At 47.5% G+C, this 23,554-nt stretch overlaps 1 protein-coding gene across 2 annotated transcripts; it reads right to left on the reverse strand.

Moving 5' to 3' along the window:
* Window positions 1-65: 65 nt before the first annotated feature.
* Window positions 66-23,041, reverse strand: ccka (cholecystokinin a). Of its 2 annotated transcripts, XM_076988565.1 has the most exons (7): window positions 22,961-23,041; window positions 6,692-7,597; window positions 6,218-6,246; window positions 5,760-5,950; window positions 1,592-1,764; window positions 532-783; window positions 66-336 (listed from the first exon to the last, which is right to left on the reverse strand). In XM_076988565.1, exons 6-7 carry the CDS (start codon window positions 779-781, stop codon window positions 215-217), a joined length of 372 nt encoding a protein of 123 aa, XP_076844680.1. In that variant the 5' UTR covers window positions 782-783; window positions 1,592-1,764; window positions 5,760-5,950; window positions 6,218-6,246; window positions 6,692-7,597; window positions 22,961-23,041; the 3' UTR covers window positions 66-214. The 2 variants fall into 2 exon arrangements, with proteins under 2 accessions (XP_076844680.1, XP_076844682.1); XM_076988567.1 differs by lacking the exons at window positions 5,760-5,950; window positions 6,218-6,246; window positions 6,692-7,597; window positions 22,961-23,041 and having other exon boundaries at window positions 1,592-2,582.
* Window positions 23,042-23,554: the final 513 nt, after the last annotated feature.

The raw sequence follows: 23,554 nt of genomic DNA on the forward strand, positions 1-23,554 counted from the left end.
TAGTTGAGTGTAATGGCATCACGGCCATGAGACGACAGCTGGACACCGAACTCTGGGTGAATGAGTTAAGGCAATTATTTATTCTGGAATCCTCAACATATTTCTAATGAGATGATAAATCATATATACACAAATGTGGGAGAAAATAAATAGAAGAGAGATCACTCTGTACAGATGTTGGGCTGACGGGTAGATAGAAAATGTCTTGGGGGGATTATGAAGAGTATTCGTACTCCTCTGCACTCCGCCGGCCAAAGTCCATCCAACCCAGATAGTCCCGGTCCTTTATTCTGTGACTGGGAGACCTGCTGTTTACAGGACTCCTGCGATAGGATCCTGAGAGGCAGAAGGAGAAAAGCTTTCAGTTCAGGACATCAGGAAGGAGGTGGTGTGAAACATGCAAATGTAGGAGCATCTTGAGACTGAACGCTTGTAGGAGAATGAAACAGAGAAGGTGTGCTGGGTTCTGTCTGCGTGCGGATCGTGAGTGTGGCTGTCTGCTGAGGAGAAGCCCCAGAAGAGACGTCCTACCTTTCCTTGATATGAGTCGGAGGAGAAGTTCGTTCAGCCGCCGCCCCGGCTCGTCCTCCACCTCCTCCTCCTGTGGTTTAGACAACAGATTGAGCTGTCCACCAGGGGGCAGCGCACGGGCGTGGCGTGAGCGTGTAGCCGCTGTCCCGCTGTCACGCTGCCCCTCGTCGAACGAGTGTGTCGAGAGAGACAGGCACCCGCTGCCGGACAGAGCAGCCAGCAACACACACACGCAGATTCCAGTGTTCATGGCTGAAACACACACACACACACACATACACACACACAGATGACAACACGTCCACGTTAATAAGAATGTGAGAAATACTTAAGGCTGATAATATTGCCAATGTTTCCTGGGAATTTGTGGGAAATTCTTATTTGAAAGGAAGTGCATAAAATAGAAGAAAGAAGAGGGATAGAAGTATAGAATAGAAGAATAGAAGATTTAAGAAGAAAATAAGGTTATGAGGTAAAAGTATATTTTTTTTACCAACCAGTGCACAGCTGTAACAATTAGGTTTAGCTATGCAAACATAACGAGCTCAGAAATTTGATCAAAAAACACTTTTTGAAATCGCACTTTAATGCACATTCACTCAGTTTTATTAAAGCTCTTCTTTCATAGATGAGATTAATAATAATAATATCACTGTCATTATCGTTGTCCTTATTTGGACTGTTGCATTAAAAAAACAAGTGAAATTAGAAACATATAAAATATTAAAATAAATTACAAAGGTATTAAATGAGCAAGAAACTAGAGCACTAAAGAACAGATTAATGTGAAAAACGTATGTATGATAAATCTCTATAGTATTTATCTGGCCTCACAATAATCTAATAATATCCACTTAGTGAATCTGTTTGTGCTCTCTACTGTATTGCATGCATGCTAATGTATTATATATATGCTTCATTAGAGATGAACGATCTAATTCAGCCAGAATGCATTTTTGCTGATAAAATAGAAACAAACAAAAACAACCCAGATGAATTATTGCAGGATCACCTGCATGGCTACACGAGGTTCAGAGGTTCAGAAAGTGAAAGCAGTTACCTTCAGATGAGCTGGAGTCTGAGTGCAGTGGTGTGAGGACAGTCCTGTGCTGGGTTGCACCAGTGTGCAGGAGAAACTTCAGCTGGCTGTGGTGCGCGGCTCTTAAATACCCCCGTGTGGTGGGCTGTCTTTGGCTGGCCCACGGAGCAGCCTGCCGCCTCGTCTGTGTGTGCCTGCATGCGTGCGTGCATACGTGTGTTTGCGCAAGCCTGACGCAGCCCGGAATATTTTATTTTCACAGGATACACACTCTGACATTGTCGTTTAAGGGAGCGGGGACCACCAGAGGCCAGCTCATCTCACACACACACACACACACACACATATTCTCTCACTAATCCTCTAAATAATCCATCTGCTCATTATTTTCAGTCAGACCAGCAGTGACAGCATCTTGAATGACAGGTGAAACAGGATTAACAATAATCCAAATAAATTTGAACCAAAAATAATGTGTTTACATAAGACAAATGCCTGCAGTAAAAGTTACATGAGACATTACTGTTTAACCATTTCCAGTATGAAGATGCAGCACATAGTCGTTCATGTCTTTTATACACAATCCCAACACCATAGTTCCTCCATAGTGATGAAGAGGGCACAAACTTAAGAAATGTGGGAGACCACAAGTTGAATGGCTAAAGATGGCTAAAGCACTTCCTCTAAAACCTGTGATCTGGCCATGAGTGCGTGAGCTGTGTGGTGGGAACAGGACGGGCTGGGAGAGACGCTCTTATGAATCTAAACCAGCAGGAGGCGCCCATCTGTTTATGCAGAACAGGCCACTGAGGATGAGGAGAGTCGGAAGGGAAGAGGGAGATCAAAAGGGAAGAGGAAGGTCATTTGGGAGTGGAGTGGATAAAGGAGTTTTTATACCTCATTATATTCCACACACTCACTGGCCTGCTGTGGGGAAGTAGCTCCACACGCTTGGTACGGTCGGGGGAATGCTCGTTTGTACAGCCACTTTCATGCATGCTGGGCGTGGCCTAAACCCCGCCCCTGGCCTAAACCCCGCCCCTGGCCACACCCTCACCCCATCACTGTCTACACTGCCAGCCCATCCCCGCTTCTACCATCTGACTCTCTGATTGGCCAAAAGCTCATTTTAGAATGATTAAGGTTGACTGGCCTAAAGGAACAAGACCCTGAGGAGTAATTCACATGACATCCATTCATTCGTTCATTACACTGATACAGGTTTCTAAGGGAGTGTACAATAGAAAGCAACCACTATTCTACCCAATCTGAATATACTAAAGAATCAGTGCACACATCTGTACATTTAGTTCAGGCCCCAAGCTGTCGATATTCTTTCCTGGACAGTCAATTACTTGAAGACTAGTAACTTCTCTCCAAAACGTGCTCAAACTATAAAATTTAACATATGAATCACCATTCAAAGCATAACTGTACATTTGTATTACAGGAACCATATTGCAAATACAGTTTAAATTGACTTAATAGCATGCTGGTTATGTATAATCCATGGTGCAGTCATGCATGTACTGAAAACAATACACTTCCAAAAGCGTATTGTTTAAATTTACTTCAATAGAACTTCATTCAGTTCAGAATAACAACCAGGCGTCCACGACCAGGTTGTTTTAAGCTGCTATGTACTCTAGTACAAGAGCGTGCTCTTCAAAATGGATTTCCTTTCTGTTTGAAACAAACCCAGTGGCTGACCAACACCTCTCAAAAGATGAAGAGCAAATGTGCCCTCATGTTTAAGGGTCTCTGCTCTTCACAAACAAAACTAACAATTATCTCTGTATTACATCACCACATATGTAGTTCTCTTCCATTGACTCAACAAAACAGCACAACGTGACAATGGTAATTAGTTCTAAAAGGTTTCCATTATTAAGTGTAATGTTTATAGTAAGGGTTATTCAACAGCGTTTTAATTGTACTCTTCAGTGTGTCTGCTTTAGTGAGACCCCTAAGGAAAGATAGCAGGTGCATATCAGATCAGGAACATCCTCAGAACTGTGATATCATTAGATCTTCGGTTTCCTTATGCAGAGTGGCCATCAGGAGAATTCTGCTGCCGTAATTGATAAGATGCTATGAAAAGTATGTGTATGCTAATATGAATTATCGGCCAATATTCCAAAGGTTTGGACTAACGACTTTAGGGTTGACCTGTATTAGATAAGCCTGGTTGACCTAAAGTAAGCTGTACAATGCTGGTAGTCGTCTCTGGTTAGCTGTGTTCCTCTTGTCCACTCATGGCTGTGAAAATCCTTGTTTCACAATGCAAATAAAGGGCCCCCAGTTGGACAGTACCAGTAATTCTAACATTCATGGTCTTTCATATCATTTCTGTGTATCTAAGATCAAAAACCTCACTGAAGCAAATAAACTTGTAGATAAGGTCATAGTCTTGTAGAGCAACTCCCAAGCCAGGCAAGATCTCTTCGCATCAGAACAATGGGAACATTGTGAATATCAATGAGGTTAAACCCAACAGGGGCTGTTCGTCCACACTCCACACGGTCTCCATGAGAAGGAAAAAGACAACATGATTCATTAAATACCGCGAATTGCAGAACCCATCGTTTGGAGTGGGTACAAAGCGCTGGTACATGAGAGTAGCAATTACTTGGAGTGTGTGAGTCAGGGGACAGACTGTCTTTCACCAGCACACTCTTCTACCACCACATGGATACTTCTGGCCTTCTTCATGTAGCCCATCGTCAGGACAATTTGGGGGAGCAATTCTCAATGCGTTTTTCAAAAGGACGGATGGAAAATGGACAATGTCAAAGTAGCAAGACATTTTCTTCAAATACCATGAGTGTAATGATCCACCGTGAGCGGTCGGAAAGCGGCCCGGAGAAACGGCGACTGTGTGAGTTCTGTGTTTCCTACTTCACAAACCACAGCTGCTTCTAAGCTGCTTCTCGTCCTGAGTAATTAGCTCGAAACAGCTGCGACTCATTTTGCAGAGGCGAATCAGGTAAGTGCCAGTCTCAGAGCGCCTCCAGGAGATGCCACAGGTGTGCTTCTCTTACACATCAACCAGCTCTGTAATGTCTTGTAACGAGGAAGGTTGAATTGACTAATGAATTGTCCCTTAAATCTTACAAAAACAAGACAATAATGTTACAACAGCCAATTCACTGAACAGCCTACTCTTTAAAGTTATCGTTACCTTGGAGATTTTGGCGGTGCTATTTCCCTGAATAATCATTAGAACCTGCCACGCCGTTCCATCCACTTCCTGTTTAACAGCAGATGTTTAGTCACATGTCTGGGGCCTTTCTCCTTCATGTTTGGTGCCACAGGCGAACTGAGGCCTGTTCTCCTCCTGGCTCTGCTGTTCTGGAGAGGAGGAGGTGGGTGGTTCTCCTCCTCCCATATTAATGCAGCCTGGCCTGCGTCTTTCCCATCTATTCAAACTCAACTGTTGAGCATCTCAGACGTTTGCGGCTGGTGTGCAGTCCTGTAGATGCTTGACTGGTATGTTGCATAGCAACAGTTGAGAGAGTGACTCCGACAGGAAGCACAGCTGGGAGACAAATCTGCTTCTCCATCACGCTAAGACGTACTTTATTTGAGCACAATCTCAGAGCCTAAGAAGAAACTAGTCTTAAGTAAATTTGTCTGAAACACACAATTGCTGTAATTGCTGGACTCAAATGGACTGCATTATTGCTGGGTTGCTGGTTTAGTGCTTCTGGAAGTGGAATGAATGAGTTCCCTAACAATGTTTAAGTCATTTAAGACATCAGCACTTCATAGTTGAGATGCGAAACAGATGCCCTGCACTGTAACAACTGAACTCCTAATGGCAGAATTGATATTAATACTGGTTTTCTACAGACGTACATCCAAGTAGTTCTTATGCCAGCATGGTCGTAGCACATCAGTGTTAGAATATTAGTAAAATTTATAATAATGCATGTAAGAGAGTATTTGTCAAAGGTCTGTCTGCTTAAAGGAATTATGCCACTAAATCACAGAGAATTATATTAATATGGTCAGCTAAACATATTCTCTGTGTATGTACACGTTTATATCTAAATATTTGCAAAGTAGCTATTAAAGATTCAAGCTCCATATAAATTTATTTTAATTACAATCCTTCAGAATGCTTGTAACTGATTTTTTGAACAGTTTATTCCCAAATCAAATTCAAATCAAATAGTTTTAGGCTCACTCAGGACAGTCTTGGCTACTCCAGTAAGCCTAAGGGGCTCCTCTTCTCAAAGAAGACTCTCAAACAGCTTCTGCACATCATGGTTTCCTTTCTGTTTGCCTGATTCACAACTTCAGTCTGTCATGCACTACTCAGAGCCCTCCCGAGAGACGTCACTGCCTTCATACAGTGCTCTGGCTCCATCCCCCGCACTCCAGGAACACACACGCGGACACACACACACACCCACCCACACACACACACACACACACACAAAATCAGTTCCAAGTTTCCTGCACTTCAAAGTAACAAGAAGACAAAGCTCAACAATAACACATGGGCACTGGAATTCTGGGATTAAACTGGCACATTTATGGAGAAAAGGACAATGATGGAGATGAGATCTTTAGTTGGTTTATTAACAGAGAGTTGAGATTTTTGAGTGGAGCTAAATGACGGTGGTGTGTATGTATTATTACCTGCATCATATCATCCAGGTGAAAGTCACCTTGAAATAAAGAAAGGAAATTTTTGTTTATAAATCAAATTTTTGTGTGTGTGTAACAGAGAAGTTTACATTTTGTGGTCTAGTCCATTACTGACATTATGTAAGTTGATTAGTCTGAATATTCCCTGTTCAGTAAGAGTATTTCTTAAGAGTGGCCATGTTTGTTTATGAACAGTAACCTACCCAAATCCTTAAAACCTATTTAAGGGAAAGATTTCTGCTTTATGTGTTTTCAAAATATAGCCATGGCAGCTAGGGGGCGCTACTTGTTACTTCAGCAAAAACCTACTAAGGAATAAAGTACTAATATAATAAACTACTGGACAAAGAGAAGAAAAAAAATGAAAAAGAAATACTCAAGGATAAAAAGCAAAAGGAAAAAGAGCTCCTTGAGGAAACGGTGACAGAAGTGTAATAACTGAAGGGAATTGATGTGTTCATTCACCTCCATCTGCAAGAGCGCAGTGCTCCACATCGGCTGTGTTCAGGGCAGCCAGCAGAGTGATTCTGTGTTGAAGATGAAGGTTCATTTGGAACAGGAGTGCAGCCACAGAAGGCCAATAAAAACTTCATTGCATTTCTGCTTCCTCTGGTTTTGCGGTTTACAGTATTTCCCCTTTTGTATAAATGGCCGCTAGCAAAACCTCACGGTTGGTAAAGTTACCAGAAAATGATCTGCCTCTGAGCCTCGGGCAGAGAAAAAGTAATCGCTTGCTGTAACACCTTTAATAGCTTGGGCTCTGTCTGAGAGAAGTGTGACCTACGTGACTGACCTGAGACCTGTGCTCCACACTTGGATTTAATATTTGACAAGAGAAAAGTGCTGGCTGGAAATGTGCTGTCTAATAAATTGAAAGACTGAAAGTCATGAAACAAGTTTCACCATAATTGTAGTATATTAGGTCATATTTTAAAATTATGCATTAATAAGTCAGGGAGGAAGAGACTAAATTGTGCAACTTGTATCACACTGAGCCAACACAACTGAAAGCTGTGGCTATTTCAACATATTTTCCCCTCGACTTCCTGCTTCTCTACTAAAACATGGCAGTCCTAAATAAATGCTGTTTAAATCCTTTACTCATAGACTTCAACTACACATCGCCTGAGCCATGCTGAAGGCACCACAGCACTGTTATGTGGGAAAACCCATGTTTGTGACTTTGTCATCATCTACAGGCAAGGATTCATTATATAGTGTCGAGCGGTCGTGCACAACGTGTATGAATCGTGTCAGCTGCGAGCAGTCCTTATTCTGCTCATCCCCACAGCAGGAGCCAAGCTGTAGCCGGCTACAACATGCTGTACAGCAAGACAGAGTCCGACACCCACTGGCATGAAGTTCCTGGACCTGTTTTTGGAGAGATGGAGGAGAAGCAAGCAAAGTGCCAGTGTCTGTGAGAAGGCAATGCAGAATTGAGTCCAGGATCTCTTCTACAAGCTCATCCAAGCTAATAATATTAGATAATAAAATATTGGATAATTGGTTAATGTAGAAAAGGGGAGGGAACGGGATCAATAATAAATTAAGCAGAATTAAAGATAAAGATTTGTTAAGGCAAATATCAATATGAATCATTCATGATATGTTACATCGTGGTTACTGAAGCCTTCATATCAATCAGAACCACAGGGTACTTTGACAAGTCAAAAATGCTTAGTACAAATGCTTAGACATTCTGATGAAAAGGAGGTAAATGATATTGCAAACAACAAAAACACAAAATGGCTAAAGGCTGAATGACCAAAATGAAATGAAATAAAAAAGAAAAACATTTCATTGGTAACACAGCACTCTGTTATTGCCTTTAACGTGTGTGTGTGTGTGTGTGTGTGTGTGTGTGTGTGTGTGTGTGTGTGTGTGTGTGTGTGTGTGTGTGTGTGTGTGTGTGTGTGTTTATTGCTTTATTCGTCCTACTTATGTAAGTTTGCTTTAGCAATTAACAGCCAATATATCATCTCCTAGCTAATGAGAGCACACCCACAGAGAGATAGGGAGAGAGGAACTGAGAGAGAGAGAGAGAGAGAGAGAGAGAGAGAGAGAGAGAGAGGATTGAGTGAACAATCAGGATGCTATGGGTCTAATAGAGAATAGACTATAGTTCAATCACTCACTCCTGCTCTCTGCCCTGCAGTACTCGATAAGGCCAGTCACAGGTACACAGAGCAGAAAGTGTGTAATGACCAACCGGACACCAAAGAGACAGAAAGCAAATTGGCTCCCAAGGGCAACAGAGTGCTGTCTGGAGCCTGTTCAGATCATTGCTTTAGCAATGTAGGGCGATAGCTTTGACAGATGATAGAAGTGTAATTGTGGACAGGGGAATGAGGTTTCTTACAAGAATAAGGAGTCTTTCAGGGTATTTTCAACAAGCAATGCATTGTGTGTGTTTTTTTTTTTTTTTGCTATATTTTTTCATTTGGTTTTTCGCTAGAAGCATTAACAAAACATTAAAGATTAACACTGACAAATTGATATTCAGAAAAAAAAATGTTCGTCGTTAACTTTCATGACACCACCTCTGTGTTCATGACAGAGGGTGTCATGTACTGACAAGTATTAATTATGTTGGGTGGTATTTGACGACTGGATCTCCATGTGAAATCACTTGTGGGTGGCCAGTTTATCCACACTCTTCCAATTCTCGTGGTTTTCTTGTGGCCATCAGCTATCCGCTGGCCCATTTCTTAAAGGATCAACTTTACTGTAAGGCTTTGTGCAGCTGCTTGAGGACTATGAATGTATTCACCACCTCATAGATGTAGAAGCCTATTCACAACACTCTCTATGTTGACCATACTGCCACAGTCAGGCTGTGTGAGTGTATCTCTGCATATGCACATGTCTCCTCCAGATTTTAATTATGTCTCAAGGCCAGCCAGTGATCTGAAATATGTGCTCAGACACTACTATTAACAATAACATTTATCTTAACCATAATTAGATGGGGCATTCTCATATAAAGGGCTGCAAGTACAATAATTATTGAGGTCAGAGCACACTGAGGTTTGCCATAGAGAAGTCCTGCGATGGATCAGAGCCTTAAATGATTCATTACATGATGTCAGTTATGTGAAGCAAGTAATACACAGTGATGTCAAGGGATTCCCACCATTCATTTAATTCTTAATGACATTCTTAATGATGCTGACTGAGATACTTCTGACCTGAATGATGCCGACATCTCTAACTGCGAGCATGTTCTGTTAACCATCTGGAATTGGTTTTGACGTTTCCACCAGCTCCCCAAAACACACGCTTTACTGAATAAATGGCTTAAACAGTCAGAGATGCAAAATGCAAGAGGCATATGATGTTCTTGGATTATTACGTAAATGTGAATAGACAAATCCTTGTTCTTTATTATGGCAATATGATCAATATGATCAAATCCTATTAAAATTCAAACTTACAACATTTGTTTCATTTGCTAAGACTTCAGAATCCGGCATAATAGAAACTGCACGACACCACCAAAATGTTCCAAACATGAAGCACAGTGGAGGACAGTGGAGGACAGGGACAGTGGGGACGCTTCTGGTGGGACAGACGGCCTGGATGGTGGACACTCAGTGTGAACTGTGACAGTGAACTGCATCAGACGACCTACAGGAGAAGGTCACGGTGTCTGTCTGTAATCTAAAACTGAAGAAGTTTGGTTATCATGGCATGATGGAAAGATCCGTGTCACTTTGTGATTTGTGATCAGACTTGTTCAAGAGGAAAATCTTTTTTGTTCCCCGTTTTGTTTGGTTTTGATACTCTGTCCATGTTTTTTATTCTTGTTATAAAATTATTCTTGAAATTTATTCTTGTTATTTATATGTTATTCATTTTTTCTACTTCTGCTATTCTGTTAGTTGTTTAATGTGACACAAAATGATTTCATAAAATTAAACAAAGTTGAATAGACAAATTCAACTTTAAAGTATAATTTCACTGTATTTTATTATAAACTTTGAATGTTCATTGATATACACTATTTGCAGAGGGTGAGAAGCCAAAAGACATGGTAATTTGAATGCAATCCTTGTCTTTAATCTAAGGAAGATCGCATTCTCTGTCCAGCCTGTGATTTATTATAAAACCCTTAGGCTGATTCTAAATCAGATTCAGGAAGCCATTACTAAGATAATAATACCGCAGCTGTGGTGGAAAACTCTTGCTATAATCAATAGAACACACAGCATTATTAAGGATGATGAGTATAATTATTAATTCATAAATGACTTTGATAAGGAGCAGCTGTCGTGGGGTAAAAGGCTGGGGTAATAAGTGTTTACCCAAACCTCTGAAATGTCAAGTCTTTATATGGCAATACACTAAAAGACAGCATGAATTAAACTGTGTGTGTAGTCTTGTGAATAAATGACCTTGCAAGAGTCCATCTGTCTATCAATAGATTTCATATGGCACCCACCCACCTACACACACACACAAACACACACACACACACACACACACACACACACACACACACACATATATATATATATATATATATATATATATATATATATATATATATGTAACAGAATGGACTGTGTTCAGGGTGGGTGTAATGCCTGGGCTGGGACAATAGGGGAGCTGTGGCGCTGAGTGACAGGAAGTGCCCAGTTTGAGATGATTGCTCACCTATAAAAGCAGGAAGTTGGAGGTACTGAGCAGGGTCCAAATTTCAATTTATAAAGACTTTCCAAGTAAAGGACGTTCAGAAAAAAGATTTATTTTTCATTATTTTATTCAACAGATTGTGAACTCTATGGGACTGAGGTCCGGACTTTAACTGGGCCATCCCAGAGTGAAAATGTTCTTTTTCTTAAGCCATTCTTTGGTGGTTTTGCTGGAATGCTTTGGGTCATTGTCTTGTTGCACAATCCATTCCTATCCCAACTTCAACTTCCTGACTGATGGCAGAAGATTTTGTTTTGTCAACAATTTGTTGACAGGCCTGGGATTTCCCTGGATAAAATGGCGTCTGGCTGAAAAACAGAACCAGACCTTCGCGTTTCAACCATCATGCTTCACTAGTGAGAGGAGGTTCTCTTTATAATCGAAACATGGCGCCTGCGATTGTGGCCAAATTATTCAATTTTGGACTCATTTGTCCAGATAATGGACTTTCAGAAAGCCTCTGGTTTGTCCAAGTGCTCTCTGTCAAAGTTTTTAAATGGACAACTTTGTCCATCTGTCCTTTGTTCTTTCTAGAGAGCAGAGGTTTCCTTCTAGCAACTCTCCCATGAATGCCATGTCTACTGATTTTTCACCTGATTGTAGATGCATGTACATTTATCCCAGATGCTGCCAGAGAGATCTGCATCTCTCTGGAGGTGATGAGTGTGTGGTGTGTGAGTGGTGTGTGGGTGGTGTGTGGGTGATGAGTGTGTGGTGTGTGGGTGGTGTGTGGGTGATGAGTGTGTGGTGTGTGGGTGGTGTGTGGGTGGTGTGTGAGTGGTGTGTGAGTGGTGTGTGGGTGGTGTGTGAGTGGTGTGTGAGTGGTGTGTGGGTGGTGTGTGGGTGATGAGTGTGTGGTGTGTGGGTGATGAGTGTGTGGTGTGTGGGTGGTGTGTGAGTGGTGTGTGGGTGGTGTGTGAGTGGTGTGTGGGTGGTGTGTGGGTGATGAGTGTGTGGTGTGTGGGTGGTGTGTGGGTGGTGTGTGAGTGGTGTGTGGGTGGTGTGTGGGTGGTGTGTGAGTGGTGTGTGGGTGGTGTGTGGGTGATGAGTGTGTGGTGTGTGGGTGATGAGTGTGTGGTGTGTGAGTGGTGTGTGGGTGGTGTGTGGGTGATGTGTGGGTGGTGTGTGGGTGATGTGTGGGTGGTGTGTGGGTGGTGTGTGGGTGATGTGTGGGTGGTGTGTGGGTGATGAGTGTGTGGTGTGTGGGTGGTGTGTGGGTGATGAGTGTGTGGTGTGTGGGTGATGAGTGTGTGGTGTGTGGGTGATGAGTGTGTGGTGTGTGGGTGGTGTGTGGGTGATGAGTGTGTGGTGTGTGGGTGGTGTGTGTGTGGTGTGTGTGTGGTGTGTGAGTGGTGTGTGTGGTGTGTGAGTGGTGTGTGGGTGGTGTGTGTGTGGTGTGTGGGTGGTGTGTGGGTGATGAGTGTGTGGTGTGTGGGTGGTGTGTGTGTGGTGTGTGGGTGGTGTGTGTGTGGTGTGTGGGTGATGAGTGTGTGGTGTGTGGGTGGTGTGTGTGTGGTGTGTGGGTGGTGTGTGGGTGATGAGTGTGTGGTGTGTGGGTGGTGTGTGGGTGATGAGTGTGTGGTGTGTGGGTGATGAGTGTGTGGTGTGTGGGTGGTGTGTGGGTGATGAGTGTGTGGTGTGTGGGTGGTGTGTGTGTGGTGTGTGTGGTGTGTGAGTGGTGTGTGTGTGGTGTGTGTGTGGTGTGTGAGTGGTGTGTGGGTGATGAGTGTGTGGTGTGTGTGTGGTGTGTGTGTGGTGTGTGGGTGGTGTGTGTGTGGTGTGTGGGTGGTGTGTGGGTGATGAGTGTGTGGTGTGTGAGTGGTGTGTGGGTGGTGTGTGTGTGGTGTGTGAGTGGTGTGTGTGTGGTGTGTGTGTGGTGTGTGAGTGGTGTGTGGGTGATGAGTGTGTGGTGTGTGTGTGGTGTGTGTGTGGTGTGTGGGTGGTGTGTGTGTGGTGTGTGGGTGGTGTGTGGGTGGTGTGTGGGTGATGAGTGTGTGGTGTGTGAGTGGTGTGTGGGTGGTGTGTGTGTGGTGTGTGGGTGATGAGTGTGTGGTGTGTGGGTGGTGTGTGTGTGGTGTGTGGGTGGTGTGTGTGTGGTGTGTGTGTGTGGTGTGTGAGTGGTGTGTGGGTGGTGTGTGTGTGGTGTGTGGGTGGTGTGTGGGTGATGAGTGTGTGGGTGATGAGTGTGTGGTGTGTGTGTGGTGTGTGGGTGGTGTGTGGGTGATGAGTGTGTGGGTGATGAGTGTGTGGTGTGTGGGTGATGAGTGTGTGGTGTGTGTGTGGTGTGTGGGTGGTGTGTGGGTGATGAGTGTGTGGGTGGTGGTAGGTGGAATTATTCCTTTTCTGGTGCTTCTTGGTGTACATTTTGATGGCCGTCCACTTCTTGGTAGAGTTGTGGTGATGCTGAGTGTCCTCCATTTGTAAACCATTTGTCTTTGGAGCTGGATTTGGGAGATGATCTTGTAGCGTTCCCCAGACTGATGGACTGTCACCACCTTCTTCCTGATGTCCTCGAATGTCTCTTACTCTCAACATTGTTGATCTCTGTGCTTTACGCCTTGGCACAACGTTGGTTTGGTTGGTTTGTTCTCCCTTTTGATCAGTGTGGCTGAAATCTTTTCTCAATGATGTCTCATTTGATTGATCTGCTTAATTGATTACTTGAGCACTCACACACGTCTTTTACCGTTACCTATACCACGACTTCACCAACGGTACATGTTCTGACCCCATGTAGTCTCCTGGCAACTCACACAAATCAACTAAATGGGATTGATTAACATAAACTTTCATATGCCAAAACTGGTAACGATAAAATAACAGAATCAGGAAAACACAACAGAAAACTCTAAACTACTCAAGAGGTTCACCAACGTTCAAGCAGCACTTTATATAAAAAGCTATCAAACATGATTCATGGATTCATAACAGAGAACTCTCATATATGGCACATATGTGGCACACGGTAACTCCCCACACATACTGCTCACCACACATAGTTCCTCCCCACACATACTGCTCACCACACATAGTTCCTCCCCTCACACACTGTCTCCCCACACATACTGCTCACCACACATAGTTCCTCCCCACACATACTGCCTCCCCTCACACACTGCCTCCCCTCACATAGTTCCTCCCCTCACACACTGTCTCCCCACACACACTGTCTCCCCACACATAGTTCCTCCCCTCACACACTGTCTCCCCACACATAGTGCCTCCCCACACATAGTTCCTCCCCTCACACACTGTCTCCCCACACATAGTTCCTCCCCACACATAGTTCCTCCCCACACATAGTTCCTCCCCTCACACACTGTCTCCCCTCACGTAGTTCCTCCCCTCACACACTGTCTCCCCACACATAGTTCCTCCCCTCACATAGTTCCTCCCCTCACACACTCTCTCCCCACACATAGTTCCTCCCCTCACACACTGTCTCCCCTCACATAGTTCCTCCCCACACATAGTTCCTCCCCACACATAGTGCCTCCCCACACATAGTTCCTCCCCTCACACACTGTCTCCCCACACATAGTTCCTCCCCACACATAGTGCCTCCCCTCACATAGTTCCTCCCCTCACACACTGTCTCCCCACACATAGTTCCTCCCCTCACACACTGTCTCCCCTCACATAGTTCCTCCCCTCACACACTGTCTCCCCACACATAGTGCCTCCCCACACATAGTTCCTCCCCTCACACACTGTCTCCCCACACATAGTTCCTCCCCTCACATAGTTCCTCGCCACACATAGTTCCTCCCCTCACACACTGTCTCCCCTCACGTAGTTCCTCCCCTCACACACTGTCTCCCCACACATAGTTCCTCCCCACACATAGTGCCTCCCCACACATAGTTCCTCCCCTCACACACTGTCTCCCCACACATAGTTCCTCCCCTCACATAGTTCCTCCCCTCACACACTGTCTCCCCACACATAGTTCCTCCCCTCACATAGTTCCTCCCCTCACACACTGTCTCCCCTCACATAGTTCCTCCCCTCACACACTGTCTCCCCACACATAGTTCCTCCCCTCACAAAGTTCCTCCCCTCACACACTGTCTCCCCACACATAGTTCCTCCCCTCACATAGTTCCTCCCCACACATAGTTCCTCCCCTCACACACTGTCTCCCCTCACTTAGTTCCTCCCCTCACACACTGTCTCCCCACACATAGTTCCTCCCCACACATAGTTCCTCCCCTCACATAGTTCCTCCCACACATAGTTCCTCCCCTCACACACTGTCTCCCCTCACATAGTTCCTCCCCACACATAGTTCCTCCCCACACATAGTTCCTCCCCTCACACACTGTCTCCCCTCACGTAGTTCCTCCCCTCACACACTGTCTCCCCACACATAGTTCCTCCCCACACATAGTTCCTCCCCTCACACACTGTCTCCCCTCACGTAGTTCCTCCCCTCACACACTGTCTCCCCACACATAGTTCCTCCCCACACATAGTTCCTCCCCTCACACACTGTCTCCCCACACATAGTTCCTCCCCACACATAGTTCCTCCCCTCACACACTGTCTCCCCACACATAGTTCCTCCCCTCACATAGTTCCTCCCCTCACACACTGTCTCCCCACACATAGTTCCTCCCCTCACATAGTTCCTCCCCTCACACACTGTCTCCCCACACATAGTTCCTCCCCTCACACACTGTCTCCCCACACATAGTTCCTCCCCACACATAGTTCCTCCCCTCACATAGTTCCTCCCCTCACACACTGTCTCCCCACACATAGTTCCTCCCCTCACACACTGTCTCCCCACACATAGTTCCTCCCCTCACATAGTTCCTCCCCTCACACACTGTCTCCCCACACATAGTTCCTCCCCACACATAGTTCCTCCCCTCACATAGTTCCTCCCCTCACACACTGTCTCCCCACACATAGTTCCTCCCCTCACATAGTTCCTCCCCTCACACACTGTCTCCCCACACATAGTTCCTCCCCTCACATAGTTCCTCCCCTCACACACTGTCTCCCCACACATAGTTCCTCCCCTCACACACTGTCTCCCCACACATAGTTCCTCCCCACACATAGTTCCTCCCCTCACACACTGTCTCCCCACACATAGTTCCTCCCCTCACACACTGTCTCCCCACACATAGTTCCTCCCCTCACATAGTTCCTCCCCTCACACACTGTCTCCCCACACATAGTTCCTCCCCTCACACACTGTCTCCCCACACATAGTTCCTCCCCACACATAGTTCCTCCCCTCACACACTGTCTCCCCACACATAGTTCCTCCCCTCACACACTGTCTCCCCACACATAGTTCCTCCCCTCACAAAGTTCCTCCCCTCACACACTGTCTCCCCACACATAGTTCCTCCCCTCACATAGTTCCTCCCCACACATAGTTCCTCCCCTCACACACTGTCTCCCCTCACTTAGTTCCTCCCCTCACACACTGTCTCCCCACACATAGTTCCTCCCCACACATAGTTCCTCCCCTCACATAGTTCCTCCCACACATAGTTCCTCCCCTCACACACTGTCTCCCCTCACATAGTTCCTCCCCACACATAGTTCCTCCCCACACATAGTTCCTCCCCTCACACACTGTCTCCCCTCACGTAGTTCCTCCCCTCACACACTGTCTCCCCACACATAGTTCCTCCCCACACATAGTTCCTCCCCTCACACACTGTCTCCCCTCATGTAGTTCCTCCCCTCACACACTGTCTCCCCACACATAGTTCCTCCCCACACATAGTTCCTCCCCTCACACACTGTCTCCCCACACATAGTTCCTCCCCACACATAGTTCCTCCCCTCACACACTGTCTCCCCACACATAGTTCCTCCCCTCACATAGTTCCTCCCCTCACACACTGTCTCCCCACACATAGTTCCTCCCCACACATAGTTCCTCCCCTCACATAGTTCCTCCCCTCACACACTGTCTCCCCACACATAGTTCCTCCCCTCACATAGTTCCTCCCCTCACACACTGTCTCCCCACACATAGTTCCTCCCCACACATAGTTCCTCCCCTCACATAGTTCCTCCCCTCACACACTGTCTCCCCACACATAGTTCCTCCCCTCACACACTGTCTCCCCACACATAGTTCCTCCCCACACATAGTTCCTCCCCTCACACACTGTCTCCCCACACATAGTTCCTCCCCTCACATAGTTCCTCCCCTCACACACTGTCTCCCCACACATAGTTCCTCCCCACACATAGTGCCTCCCCACACATAGTTCCTCCCCTCACACACTGTCTCCCCACACATAGTTCCTCCCCACACATAGTGCCTCCCCTCACATAGTTCCTCCCCTCACACACTGTCTCCCCACACATAGTTCCTCCCCTCACACACTGTCTCCCCTCACACACTGTCTCCCCACACATAGTGCCTCCCCACACATAGTTCCTCCCCTCACATAGTTCCTCCCCACACATAGTTCCTCCCCTCACACACTGTCTCCCCTCACGTAGTTCCTCCCCTCACACACTGTCTCCCCACACATAGTTCCTCCCCACACATAGTGCCTCCCCACACATAGTTCCTCCCCTCACACACTGTCTCCCCACACATAGTTCCTCCCCTCACATAGTTCCTCCCCTCACACACTGTCTCCCCACACATAGTTCCTCCCCTCACATAGTTCCTCCCCTCACACACTGTCTCCCCTCACACACTGTCTCCCCACACATAGTGCCTCCCCACACATAGTTCCTCCCCTCACACACTGTCTCCCCACACATAGTTCCTCCCCTCACAAAGTTCCTCCCCTCACACACTGTCTCCCCACACATAGTTCCTCCCCTCACATAGTTCCTCCCCACACATAGTTCCTCCCCTCACACACTGTCTCCCCTCACTTAGTTCCTCCCCTCACACACTGTCTCCCCACACATAGTTCCTCCCCACACATAGTTCCTCCCCTCACATAGTTCCTCCCACACATAGTTCCTCCCCTCACACACTGTCTCCCCTCACATAGTTCCTCCCCACACATAGTTCCTCCCCACACATAGTTCTTCCCCTCACACACTGTCTCCCCTCACGTAGTTCCTCCCCTCACACACTGTCTCCCCACACATAGTTCCTCCCCACACATAGTTCCTCCCCTCACGTAGTTCCTCCCCTCACACACTGTCTCCCCACACATAGTTCCTCCCCTCACACACTGTCTCCCCTCACGTAGTTCCTCCCCTCACACACTGTCTCCCCACACATAGTTCCTCCCCACACATAGTTCCTCCCCTCACACACTGTCTCCCCACACATAGTTCCTCCCCACACATAGTTCCTCCCCTCACACACTGTCTCCCCACACATAGTTCCTCCCCTCACATAGTTCCTCCCCTCACACACTGTCTCCCCACACATAGTTCCTCCCCACACATAGTTCCTCCCCTCACATAGTTCCTCCCCTCACACACTGTCTCCCCACACATAGTTCCTCCCCTCACATAGTTCCTCCCCTCACACACTGTCTCCCCACACATAGTTCCTCCCCACACATAGTTCCTCCCCTCACATAGTTCCTCCCCTCACACACTGTCTCCCCACACATAGTTCCTCCCCTCACACACTGTCTCCCCACACATAGTTCCTCCCCACACATAGTTCCTCCCCTCACACACTGTCTCCCCACACATAGTTCCTCCCCTCACATAGTTCCTCCCCTCACATAGTTCCTCCCCACACATAGTTCCTCCCCTCACATAGTTCCTCCCCTCACACACTGTCTCCCCACACATAGTTCCTCCCCTCACATAGTTCCTCCCCTCACACACTGTCTCCCCACACATAGTTCCTCCCCACACATAGTTCCTCCCCTCACATAGTTCCTCCCCTCACACACTGTCTCCCCACACATAGTTCCTCCCCTCACACACTGTCTCCCCACACATAGTTCCTCCCCACACATAGTTCCTCCCCTCACACACTGTCTCCCCACACATAGTTCCTCCCCTCACACACTGTCTCCCCACACATAGTTCCTCCCCTCACATAGTTCCTCCCCTCACACACTGTCTCCCCACACATAGTTCCTCCCCACACATAGTTCCTCCCCTCACACACTGTCTCCCCACACATAGTTCCTCCCCTCACACACTGTCTCCCCACACATAGTTCCTCCCCTCACATAGTTCCTCCCCTCACACACTGTCTCCCCACACATAGTTCCTCCCCACACATAGTTCCTCCCCTCACATAGTTCCTCCCCTCACACACTGTCTCCCCTCACGTAGTTCCTCCCCTCACACACTGCCTCCCCACACATAGTTCCTCCCCACACATAGTTCCTCCCCTCACATAGTTCCTCCCCACACATAGTTCCTCCCCTCACACACTGTCTCCCCACACATAGTTCCTCCCCTCACATAGTTCCTCCCCTCACACACTGTCTCCCCTCACATAGTTCCTCCCCTCACACACTGTCTCCCCACACATAGTTCCTCCCCTCACACACTGTCTCCCCTCACATAGTTCCTCCCCTCACACACTGTCTCCCCACACATAGTGCCTCCCCACACATAGTTCCTCCCCTCACACACTGTCTCCCCACACATAGTTCCTCCCCTCACATAGTTCCTCCCCACACATAGTTCCTCCCCTCACACACTGTCTCCCCTCACGTAGTTCCTCCCCTCACACACTGTCTCCCCACACATAGTTCCTCCCCACACATAGTGCCTCCCCACACATAGTTCCTCCCCTCACACACTGTCTCCCCACACATAGTTCCTCCCCTCACACACTGTCTCCCCACACATAGTTCCTCCCCTCACATAGTTCCTCCCCTCACACACTGTTTCCCCTCACATAGTTCCTCCCCTCACACACTGTCTCCCCACACATAGTGCCTCCCCACACATAGTTCCTCCCCTCACACACTGTCTCCCCACACATAGTTCCTCCCCTCACAAAGTTCCTCCCCTCACACACTGTCTCCCCACACATAGTTCCTCCCCTCACATAGTTCCTCCCCACACATAGTTCCTCCCCTCACACACTGTCTCCCCTCACTTAGTTCCTCCCCTCACACACTGTCTCCCCACACATAGTTCCTCCCCACACATAGTTCCTCCCCTCACATAGTTCCTCCCACACATAGTTCCTCCCCTCACACACTGTCTCCCCTCACATAGTTCCTCCCCACACATAGTTCCTCCCCACACATAGTTCCTCCCCTCACACACTGTCTCCCCTCACGTAGTTCCTCCCCTCACACACTGTCTCCCCACACATAGTTCCTCCCCTCACATAGTTCCTCCCCTCACACACTGTCTCCCCACACATAGTTCCTCCCCACACATAGTTCCTCCCCTCACACACTGTCTCCCCACACATAGTTCCTCCCCTCACATAGTTCCTCCCCACACATAGTTCCTCCCCTCACACACTGTCTCCCCTCACGTAGTTCCTCCCCTCACACACTGTCTCCCCACACATAGTTCCTCCCCACACATAGTGCCTCCCCACACATAGTTCCTCCCCTCACACACTGTCTCCCCACACATAGTTCCTCCCCTCACATAGTTCCTCCCCTCACACACTGTCTCCCCACACATAGTTCCTCCCCTCACATAGTTCCTCCCCTCACACACTGTCTCCCCTCACATAGTTCCTCCCCTCACACACTGTCTCCCCACACATAGTGCCTCCCCACACATAGTTCCTCCCCTCACACACTGTCTCCCCACACATAGTTCCTCCCCTCACAAAGTTCCTCCCCTCACACACTGTCTCCCCACACATAGTTCCTCCCCTCACATAGTTCCTCCCCACACATAGTTCCTCCCCTCACACACTGTCTCCCCTCACTTAGTTCCTCCCCTCACACACTGTCTCCCCACACATAGTTCCTCCCCACACATAGTTCCTCCCCTCACATAGTTCCTCCCACAGATAGTTCCTCCCCTCACACACTGTCTCCCCTCACATAGTTCCTCCCCACACATAGTTCCTCCCCACACATAGTTCCTCCCCTCACACACTGTCTCCCCTCACGTAGTTCCTCCCCTCACACACTGTCTCCCCACACATAGTTCCTCCCCACACATAGTTCCTCCCCTCACACACTGTCTCCCCTCACGTAGTTCCTCCCCTCACACACTGTCTCCCCACACATAGTTCCTCCCCACACATAGTTCCTCCCCTCACACACTGTCTCCCCACACATAGTTCCTCCCCACACATAGTTCCTCCCCTCACACACTGTCTCCCCACACATAGTTCCTCCCCTCACATAGTTCCTCCCCTCACACACTGTCTCCCCACACATAGTTCCTCCCCACACATAGTTCCTCCCCTCACATAGTTCCTCCCCTCACACACTGTCTCCCCACACATAGTTCCTCCCCTCACATAGTTCCTCCCCTCACACACTGTCTCCCCACACATAGTTCCTCCCCACACATAGTTCCTCCCCTCACATAGTTCCTCCCCTCACACACTGTCTCCCCACACATAGTTCCTCCCCTCACACACTGTCTCCCCACACATAGTTCCTCCCCACACATAGTTCCTCCCCTCACACACTGTCTCCCCACACATAGTTCCTCCCCTCACATAGTTCCTCCCCTCACACACTGTCTCCCCACACATAGTTCCTCCCCACACATAGTTCCTCCCCTCACATAGTTCCTCCCCTCACACACTGTCTCCCCACACATAGTTCCTCCCCTCACATAGTTCCTCCCCTCACACACTGTCTCCCCACACATAGTTCCTCCCCACACATAGTTCCTCCCCTCACATAGTTCCTCCCCTCACACACTGTCTCCCCACACATAGTTCCTCCCCTCACACACTGTCTCCCCACACATAGTTCCTCCCCACACATAGTTCCTCCCCTCACACACTGTCTCCCCACACATAGTTCCTCCCCTCACACACTGTCTCCCCACACATAGTTCCTCCCCTCACATAGTTCCTCCCCTCACACACTGTCTCCCCACACATAGTTCCTCCCCTCACACACTGTCTCCCCACACATAGTTCCTCCCCACACATAGTTCCTCCCCTCACACACTGTCTCCCCACACATAGTTCCTCCCCTCACACACTGTCTCCCCACACATAGTTCCTCCCCTCACACACTGTCTCCCCACACATAGTTCCTCCCCTCACATAGTTCCTCCCCTCACACACTGTCTCCCCACACATAGTTCCTCCCCACACATAGTTCCTCCCCTCACATAGTTCCTCCCCTCACACACTGTCTCCCCTCACGTAGTTCCTCCCCTCACACACTGCCTCCCCACACATAGTTCCTCCCCACACATAGTTCCTCCCCTCACATAGTTCCTCCCCACACATAGTTCCTCCCCTCACACACTGTCTCCCCACACATAGTTCCTCCCCTCACATAGTTCCTCCCCTCACACACTGTCTCCCCTCACATAGTTCCTCCCCTCACACACTGTCTCCCCACACATAGTTCCTCCCCTCACATAGTTCCTCCCCTCACACACTGTCTGCCCTCACATAGTTCCTCCCCTCACATAGTTCCTCCCCACACATAGTGTCTCCCCTCACATAGTTCCTCCCCTCACACACTGCCTCCCCACACATAGTTCCTCCCCTCACGTAGTTCGAAACTCCATGCTTAAAATCTCATGGAAGACAAAGCTCCAGACTATTCTCCGTCCTGGCTCCAAGATGGTGGGCCGATCTTCCATTAGCTGCTAGGACTGCAGAGTCTATTGCTATCTTCAAGCGTAGACTGAAGACCCACCTGTTTGTTGAGATCTTACCAGAGCACTAACTCGGCTGATACCACTTGCCGTTGTTCTTAAATTGTATATCTGTCTATGGTTAATTCTGCTTCTTGGCAAACGTCTAACTTGCAAAACACTAGGTAATGATATTGACTCCTGTAGTTTAGTAGTAGTCTGACTCAATGGTATCTTGAATTCTGGCCTATCCGTACTATTACCTAGGAGGAATTCTGTGATCAGATGCAAAGCACTTTGTAAGTCGCTCTGGATAAGAGCGTCTGCTAAATGCCGTAAATGTAAATGTAAATGTAATGTTACCTGCGCGCAGCAGGGCAGACTTGCATTTATGTAACACAGAGCCCAGATGAGAGTCCTGCTTCATAGCACCACCACCATGTCTGTAGGAGTTACGCCACTCTAGTCAAACCCATTGTGAAGCAGCAGGAAATGACAAGTATGAGACTGATATTTGTATTGGATGTAGTCGGCTTCCTCACAATGTATGCTGCTTGGCCATATATCAGAAACCATGACAAATGTAACCACACGAAGGCAACAACAGAATCACTTAGCTTCGAGGTACTGTATTGTATAACAGAGTATTATATACTATATTGACTTTTATCCAGCATAAGTAGGCAGCTGAAGGCACAAAGCCATGAATAATGAGAAATCAATGAAAACATCCCTGTAGACCAGGATAGAGGGCCATAACCAACGCCTTACATCTTAATACCTGATTATCTGACTGATAAAAACAGAAGTGTGAACTATGAGGGAGAGGAAGTGACAGGAAAATGAAGTAAAATATTAACAATGCTGCTGCAAACAGGGACTATATTTGGTCAGGGACTATACGATTGGTCTACTGTTGGGCCAACCCTATATGAACATGCGTATACACATACTGCA

The sequence above is a fragment of the Brachyhypopomus gauderio genome, unplaced genomic scaffold, assembly GCF_052324685.1.
Source record: "Brachyhypopomus gauderio isolate BG-103 unplaced genomic scaffold, BGAUD_0.2 sc62, whole genome shotgun sequence".
NCBI classification, from domain to species: domain Eukaryota; kingdom Metazoa; phylum Chordata; class Actinopteri; order Gymnotiformes; family Hypopomidae; genus Brachyhypopomus; species Brachyhypopomus gauderio.